This window comes from Prunus avium, chromosome 7 (assembly GCF_965620075.1).
Source record: "Prunus avium chromosome 7, drPruAviu1.hap1.1, whole genome shotgun sequence".
Taxonomy (NCBI): Eukaryota; Viridiplantae; Streptophyta; class Magnoliopsida; order Rosales; family Rosaceae; genus Prunus; species Prunus avium.
Window position 1 is genome coordinate 19,567,332 of NC_142290.1, and position 8,984 is coordinate 19,576,315.

General features: G+C 40.7%; 1 protein-coding gene across 1 annotated transcript; it reads left to right on the forward strand.

Annotated features, from left to right (window-relative positions):
- Positions 1-4,848: 4,848 nt before the first annotated feature.
- LOC110770194 (tubulin beta-4 chain) lies at positions 4,849-8,670 on the forward strand. Its single transcript, XM_021974280.2, has 4 exons — positions 4,849-5,007; positions 5,601-6,005; positions 6,486-6,755; positions 7,697-8,670. Exons 2-4 carry the CDS (start codon positions 5,612-5,614, stop codon positions 8,371-8,373), a joined length of 1,341 nt encoding a protein of 446 aa, XP_021829972.1. The 5' UTR covers positions 4,849-5,007; positions 5,601-5,611; the 3' UTR covers positions 8,374-8,670.
- Positions 8,671-8,984: the final 314 nt, after the last annotated feature.

Genomic DNA, 8,984 nt, shown 5'->3' on the forward strand with positions numbered 1-8,984 from the left:
GAGTTAGCTGGTCAACCCTCAGATTAAGGTCTACTTGACTTCGTGGATCGGGAGGAGAGAAGTGTGTGGAGCCCAATTGCACACGGGCTAGGGTTTCATTAGAGATGTGAGCGGGAGCGTGCGTCGAGCGCGGAGGCAATGGAGGGAACGGCTGAAGTTGCTCCAAGATTGGGCCAAAGCCAACGGTGGTAGTGAGCCCACCTTGATGGGAGGTTCCTCCATGCTCGGCGATAGTGCTATGAAGGTGGCTAGATCCGGCCACGGGGCCTTGAGATGGTACGACGACGGCTAGTGCGGTGGTCCCAGCTGCGAGTCCGGCAGGCGGCACGGTGGTTCCAGTCACACGGGGTGGCTGTTGTGGTGCGGCAGCAAGAGTTTGCTGCGGGTTCATGGCGGCGAGAGGTGGTGGTGCCACCATGTCGATCGCAGGATCGTGGGAGGAGTAGCTTTGGGCCGTCACGGATTTTGCCATCGCGGCGGTCTTGCCCCTCGTCTTCATGCTTCCAACCATGGTTGTTTGGAAGGCTTCGGTGGATTGGAAAATAGGAGGAACGGATTCCTTGAGCACCCGTTGAGTATAACTCGTGCTCTCAATGAAAGCACCAAATGTTTGTGCAAATAATCTCACGGGAGAATATTCACTTCTAGATCCTCGAACCTTCGATCTTCCTTCTCTCTCCTTCTCGATTCCTGTAAAACAGATTGGAGTAAATAGACCACACCCGGGGGGTGTTGGCCAAAGGCCCTCCGATGCCTAAGTTAGTTCAAGTGTTTGTAGGAAAACAATAGCTAAGCGAAGGGTACAGAGTTTGTATGGTGTGAACCGGGTGGCCGGAGCCGTGTGTGGTGGCCGGAGCCGTGTGGAGAAAATATGGAGAGTGGAGAGTGGAGAGTGGAGAGGGAGAGAGAGCTTCGGGTATTTTCTCGGGTTCTGGAGCTAGGTTTAGAAGTAGGGTTTCTGAAGTCGGGTTTCTGACGTCAGTTTAGATGTACCTTGAATGATGACTGAAGTCATCTATTTATAGGAGCCTCGGGGCTAGGGTTTCGTAGAGATTGAGTCGGACTCGATTACATCTCTTTATTATGATAATATCTGATAATTAATTATCAGATAATATCCCCTTATTGTGATAATATCCGAATTAATGATATTATCTCTTTTAAATAAAGATAATATCTGATTTAATGATATTATCTTTATTAATTATAAGATAATACCCTATAATTAAGATATTATCCCAATTAATTAATTAACCAAATAAATTGGTTTAATTAATCAATTTACGGGATAATCTTCTTTGGCAAAAAGTCACTTTTAGTCCTTGTAGTTTACCATTTTTACTACTTAGGTCCCCGTAGTTTCAATTTGATCAATTTTGTCCCTGTAGTTTCAGTTTCAAGCAATTTAAGGACAAACTTCAATTTCTGTCAAATTACTTTAACTTCCGTTACTTATTAAACATGTGCCCCTCACATGGAAGGGCATTTCGGTCCAATCACTCCAAACACTCCCAGAGCCACCCAGCAGCCTTTGTTGTAGCTTTTCTTCCTTTCAAGCGTCCAAGTTCCTCCCTCCAGGCTCAAGCAATATTCTTTTTATTTCTTGGGATTTTTTTATGAGATCTGTGACTTGGGTTTTGAAGTCCCCATAGCCTCCACGAAAAGCAAAGCTCTTCACTTTCAACTTCAATATTCTCCACAAAACTTAGCCCCTGCACTTTCCTTTCTGGGCTTTTATAAGATCTTCTTCACCACTCTTGAGCATGGACTACGATATCTCCCACAACAGTGGTGAGAAAATTATGAACCTTTACCTTTATCTCGAATTTGGGCCACATATCTCAAGGGATTTCGGCTTGTGGTATAGGGTTTGATTCGGATAATTGCAATGATGAGTTTTGTTCTAGCTCTGCAGAATGTAGATTGGATTTTTCGAAAGGGGAATGCTAGCAACCTTCTCTCTAACCTTCTCCTTTGGACCTTCTCCCTTCTCTTGATGACATGTGTCATTTGTTTCTTTGTTAAAACAATATCATTAATTACAAAAAATATATTAATTATATTTCCATATATGCCCTTAGTAAAAACTAAACGTTTGTACGGGTTTTGACTCTCTCACTCTCTCTCTCTCTCTCTCTCTCACTCACTCTCCTCCCCCCTCTTCCTCTCTCTTTCTTCTGCTCGCCCCTTCTTCCCCAGAAATTTGGCCCCGACCCTACCCCTCTTCACCCCTCCACTCTCACCCAACGGTCACCCATCCTCACCCACCTCTAGCAACCCAATCACAACCCATTCTTGCTAAAAGGTTGAAACTTTGAAATTTGGATTTACCCCGAATTATATATGGAATTTACCCAAACTTCGAAAGTTAATGATATTGTTTGATAATTTGAGGTTGGGGCGTACAAGCCATCCTATAATAATGATTCACTCTCAAATCTGATTTGATGCTTTGAGATGCAAGGATCTGGTGGGTTTTCGGTAGGTCTTCCAATAGGGAAGAGAGAGAGATGAGTGGAGGGACTTGGGTTGGGTGTGTTGAGAATTTTTTTTGGGGTGTGTGGGTTGGGGGTTACGGTGAGTGGGGATTGGGAAGAAGGTGGGTTGTGGGGATTGGAAAGAATGTGGGTGGGGGGCGAGGGAGAAGGTCAGGGAGAGAGATAAGATTAGTTTTTTATTTATTATTTTTTTTTTTAAAGAATTGGACTTAACCATGTCAAGTGTCAATATATTTAAGGCATAAGGGTAAACTTGGAAACAAAAGCTAGGTTGTCTTATGCACTAACAATATTGGATTAAGTGTAACAAAAATGACACATGTCATCAAGAGAAGGGAGAAGGTCCAAAGGAGAAGGCTAGAGAGAAGGTTGCTAGCATTCCCCTTTTCGAAAATTAAGGTTTTGGGGTTCTTGGAGAGAGGGGAAAACGTGGTTGTGCAGGGAGAGAAGCAGGTTCAATCGGGAGGGGGAATAGGGAGGGGAGAAGGTGGGGGTGGTTGGGGAAGGGTTGCTGAGGTTTTTTTTTTTATTAAAAAATTTATTTCTTTTATAGTTCCATGTGATTTCAATTTGGTAAAAGTGGTTGGGGAGGAGCTGATGGGTGGCTGTCGGATGGTTGGAGAAGGGCTGCATTATTGGACCGAAATGCCCCTCCACGTGAGGGGCACATGTTCAATAAGTAACGGAAGTTGGAATAATTTTACAGAAATTGGGAGTTGTCCTTGAATTGCTTGGAATTGAAAATACAAGGGCAAAATTGATCAGATTGAAACTACAGGGACCTAAGTGGTAAAAGTGGTAAACTACATGGACCAAAAGTGACTTTTTGCCATCTTCTTTTCCACGTGGCGTGCTCTGATTGGAGACGAAAATATTTGCTCCCACAAATATTTATTATAGAGATACACCATTAAGAGAATTTTGGAAGACAACAAGTTCATGTTAAGCAGAAATCAAATTGAAATTACAAAGTCTCTTTCAGACATTTAATCGAACACATGGTGGACACCAACAAAGGGGCAAATTCCAACCCACAAATGTTTCCAAACTACTCCTAACTACTCCTGCCTTCTTCACCTTTCTTAACCCTTACCCTAAATAAAAATCAATAAGATAAACGTACCTATGGTCTCTAAATCAGGTGTAGAACTAAACCATGTGAAGTGTGAGTGAGTATCCACCGTAACCCTTTTCCCAAAATCCTTCCATTGATTTTTTTAAGTTTTTTTCCGCAATGATTAATTTTTAATTTCTTTTTTGGGTCGCTTATCAGTCTCCCAACTTGAAAAGCCAAGTGGTGGTTGTGAATGTGATTTAAGACACAGAAATAGATGCTTGGACTCTACCTCAAGCAAGCATCGGTTCACCTAAGATCTGATCTAAATCCAATTACCAAGATTAACCAGAGACTTGGGTTAAGCTTTAACCAGGGTTAAAAATAAAATAAGCCTCTGTTTTCTTTACTTATTTTTATTCGTAATTTTCCTGCTTGCAAAGTTACAAACTGGCTGGCACAGTGGCAACTTCACATGTCTACAAAACTCTCTCATGTGGTCTGCTGTAGGCTTTTCAGACCAATTTTTGTCCCTGTCCTTGCTCCCTCAATACTCGCCACGCGCTTAATAATTATTTTTCTCGAGGGATGCTCCTTTCACACTCGCAGTGTCTAAGGGATGAGAATCAACTATGTCGCATGTACATCGAGAATTCAAGTATTACATATGTTATTAGCATGATTCTTTGCTGGAATTTCCCGTGAGTCGATGGTCCTTGAATTTGTCCATATTGAAGAAATGAGCAAATTGCCATGTTGACCATGTTGACACAAGTGACACAGATCGAGAATGTCTGAAAATAACAACAGAATTGGAGAATCAAAATGGAACTCGAGTACAAATTGAGGGTATTTAAAAAAAATCAAAATAAAAGTGTCTGTTTTCCACTCGCCCACCCACCTATGTGGTTTGGGTTTTCTATATAGCTGTTTGGAAATTAATTTTTTTGGCAAAAAATAAATTAGAGACACTGATGTGATGACTACCATGACATATGTGTTTCAGCTGATTCTTTGATCGTCATTGACCAATTTACCCACACGTTTCGAAATGACATTTATGCCCTTCTCTTGTACTTCAATCGACTATTGTTCTTTGGCGGGGGGCGCCAACAAACTTCATTTGACTAGTTAAGGACCGTCCTGTCTTTTCAATCAAGAGAATATTTGTCCCCAAAATTTCCACTCAAATTTAAAAAATGAAAACTCACCCTGAGAATAATAACTGCAAGAAAAGCCCATCGTGACCGTTCAAGCCCAGAATCTTGCGGCATCCAAAGGCTCTAGGAAGAATATGGAGGGAAGCAACAGAGCCGTCGGATCTCACTCTTCTCTCTCACTCTTCGCTCTCACTTGCGTATATAAACCTCTGTAGTGTTCATCTTCTCCGCTCAAATCTCTCATTTCAACCTTGTTTCTTTACCAGATCTCACATTTTCTTGGTCAAAGTCACTGGTAATCTTTCACTCTCTCACTCTCTGTGGCCTCAAATTTTGAATTTCATTGACTTCGATTTGATTGAGTTTCACTGAATGTGTAATTACTGTGTTTTTGGTTGAATTTAATCTTTATTTTGCTTCTGATATATCGAATCATGATGTTTTTGAATTGCATTTCAGTTCTATGACACGGTTCTAATTTCCGTTTATTTCTTTGAATTTTTTTTTTTGACGTATGGCATGTAATTTACTCTGGTTTAGTATAAGATATGCAGAAACTGCACGGACAATGTCAATTATGAGAGAAATTCACATTTAGTTTTGCTGGATATATAGATATATAGTGAAATTGCGCAGAAAATTTGGATATGAACTCTTGATAGCTTAGAATAATGCTAAATTCAGTTTGTTCGGTAAAATTTTTGCATCGCATCACTTTGTACTTCATGGTTAGGGATTTAGTAGAGTTCTGCTTATTAAGGTGATATGATCTCTTGTAGATTGTTACTCTCATCGATATTCCACTGAATTCCGTACTTTCTCTTTCATATCACATCCTACTTTAGCAATTTTTTCGATTTTCAATTCTGATTGTGCTGTGAATTTCAGGAAAGTGAAAAATGAGAGAGATCCTTCACGTTCAGGGCGGTCAATGTGGCAACCAGATTGGCTCCAAATTCTGGGAGGTTGTGTGCGATGAGCACGGCATAGATCCAACTGGTAGGTACGTCGGTACTAAGGATGTGCAGCTAGAGCGTGTCAATGTCTACTACAACGAAGCATCGTGTGGGCGGTTTGTTCCTCGTGCTGTGCTCATGGACTTGGAACCTGGGACCATGGACAGTGTTCGCACTGGTCCGTATGGCCAGATCTTCAGGCCTGATAACTTTGTTTTCGGACAGTCTGGTGCTGGTAACAACTGGGCAAAAGGACACTACACTGAAGGTGCAGAGCTTATTGATGCCGTTCTTGATGTTGTGAGAAAGGAGGCTGAGAACTGTGACTGTCTTCAAGGTATAGTGTTTTGATGTGCTGATTGGTGTTGTTTGTTTGTTTATGAGGTATGTTAAATGTGTGTGATGATTAGCTCCTTTTTTTTTTAATTGATCAAAGTTGCAACTTTTGAGCCATGATCTGCTGTCAAAGTTGCAACTGAGATGATAATCAAACTATGTTACATTAATCAACATTGGCAAAGTAGCAAGCAGACCTTTTCCTTTAAAAAAAAAAAAATTGTTTATTGTTTATTGGTTTTTGGATTTTTCTTCTTTTGAAGGTTTCAGGCAGTTTAAATGGTTAGAATGGTTTTGAGTGACAGGTCTCTTCTTAATTATATGCATTTGGCTGACAGAAAAAGCTGGAATGTCGTTTTCAATTGTAGATGATGAGATTGGCATTTCATGATCCATTGAAGTTGAAGGAAAATTTGCACAAAATTTTATCAGGAATATGATACGCTGGTCATATCTCATAAGAAATCCTGCTTTTGTGTAGGTTTTCAAGTTTGCCACTCCTTGGGTGGAGGAACTGGTTCTGGAATGGGAACCTTGTTGATCTCGAAGATTAGGGAGGAGTACCCTGACAGGATGATGCTTACATTCTCTGTCTTCCCTTCACCAAAGGTGTCTGATACAGTTGTTGAGCCATACAATGCTACCCTTTCTGTGCATCAGCTTGTGGAGAATGCAGATGAGTGCATGGTGTTGGATAATGAAGCTTTATATGATATCTGCTTCAGGACTCTCAAGTTGACTACTCCTAGTTGTAAGCAGCATGAAGCTTTTACTGTCATTATCTGCATCTATTCCTTTAAATTATTTGCTTGTGTACTTTATCTATTTAGCGAAAGTTTGCATCTGTATGAATCTATAAATATTTTCATAGACAATTTTGTATCTGATGCGAATTAATGTTCTACTCTGGTATGCTTTCCCGGGTAAAATATATCCTTAACAATTACGGCATCCTGATTTATCACTTCATTAATTTTTCTTTCACGTTTGTGAAATGTACTTTATTTCAGTTATATCCTGATCTAAATATCTGGTCCCAATTAAGATGTTTTCTTGCTGATTTGTCAGGCTGCATGTGACATGCTGGTCTCCAAGCTTACAGTTAATGTGTTAGCATATTTATTGTTACATCACTTGTATGGTGGTTCTTGTTGCTACTTGTGGAAGCAAGAGTGACAGGACACACATGAATTAGGTTACATATCCACTTTACTGGTTGTTTAACAATGTTGTTTGTTTGAGTTGTCGTGCATACCATTCCAGCTGATGTGGGACCATGTTGTATGCAATCATGAATTAGGTTGCATGTCCAATTTGCTTTGTAGAATGCCTTTAAGCTATGTAAGGTTACTTCTAGCTCACCACATTTTCTGATCCTTAAAATGTATTGATATCTGTAAATGCATTGCTTGGGGTTGAACACTGACGGTGATCTTGCCCCTGAGTGCAACATCTTTGTCCTGGTTGAATTTTTTTATATTGTTGATGGATTATTGTGGATAAATGATTTCTGCTGTTTAGTATCTGCATGTGGAAGGCTTCATGCTGATTTTGGATTCTGATGGAAAGTTTCTTTGGGATTGATCTAGTTTATTTTCAGCATATTTTAGTTATTTTCATACCCACTTTGTAATAAATAGCTCCATTGATTCTTAAAATGTTAGCTTATCTCGTTGCATTACTTTGCTGCAGTTGGTGACCTGAACCACTTGATCTCTGCAACCATGAGTGGGGTAACTTGCTGCCTTCGCTTCCCTGGTCAACTCAACTCTGACCTCCGAAAACTTGCTGTCAACTTGATCCCATTTCCTCGTCTCCACTTCTTCATGGTTGGATTTGCGCCTCTGACCTCCCGTGGATCCCAGCAATACCGAGCTCTAACAGTCCCAGAATTGACCCAGCAGATGTGGGATTCCAAGAACATGATGTGCGCTGCTGATCCCAGGCATGGTCGGTACCTCACTGCCTCAGCCATGTTCAGGGGCAAGATGAGCACTAAAGAGGTGGATGAACAAATGATCAATGTTCAGAACAAGAACTCTTCCTACTTTGTTGAGTGGATACCAAACAATGTGAAATCAAGTGTTTGTGACATTCCGCCCAGAGGGCTATCCATGGCATCCACATTCATCGGGAATTCGACCTCCATCCAGGAAATGTTTAGGCGTGTGAGCGAACAATTTACTGCCATGTTCAGGAGGAAGGCCTTCTTGCACTGGTACACTGGCGAAGGAATGGATGAAATGGAATTCACTGAAGCAGAGAGCAACATGAATGATCTCGTCTCTGAGTATCAGCAATACCAGGATGCGACTGCCGACGAGGAAGGTGAATACGAGGACGAGGAGGAAGTGATGGAGGATATGTGAATGTAGAGGTAAAACCTAAATTAGAGTGTGGATATGTGGATATGTGGATATGTGGATATGTGGATGAGAGATCTTTGTGTGTTACTTTGTGTATTGAGGGAAGATGATGAGTCTTAAAACCACACTTGTCTTTGTCCAAGTTCAATTTTATTGGTGGGGGGAAAGTTTATGCTACCAAGTAGATATTATTGAAAGGTGGAGTGATTGTTTGCAAGTAGTCATGTGACATTTCCATGCCTTGTTGTTCTGTTCTGGATCGGTCGATTGATTTGTGTTCAATTGTTCAATTTTCTGTTCTATCTGTCTAGTAAATCAATCTTCCTTGCTATTAATTATCTCAGTTGATCTTGCATTCGTTGGTTAGTTCTTGGGCCAAATCATATTGTTAACCATACGTTATTAATTATTTTTTTTATACCAAACAAGCGATAGTATTTTATTAGATCAATTGGAGCCATCTCGATTAGCGATACGACGGACATGGGTAAAGCTTCTTCATTGACCAGAGTCAGCTCTAGGGCTGAAACGACCTGGAGAGAATAAATCGCAAAGAACTTGTCTGAAAATCCCTGATTTACAGTCTAAGTTTGCCTACATCAAAATTTATGAGA

Bases quoted from the DNA above. Each gene is read 5' to 3' on its own strand.
- LOC110770194 (XM_021974280.2), top strand. From the start codon at position 5,612: ATGAGAGAGATCCTTCACGTTCAGGGCGGTCAATGTGGCAACCAGATT. The intron at 6,006-6,485 runs GTATAGTGTTTT...GCTTTTGTGTAG, and splicing joins GAACTGTGACTGTCTTCAAG to GTTTTCAAGTTTGCCACTCC. The intron at 6,756-7,696 runs GTAAGCAGCATG...ACTTTGCTGCAG, and splicing joins CAAGTTGACTACTCCTAGTT to TTGGTGACCTGAACCACTTG.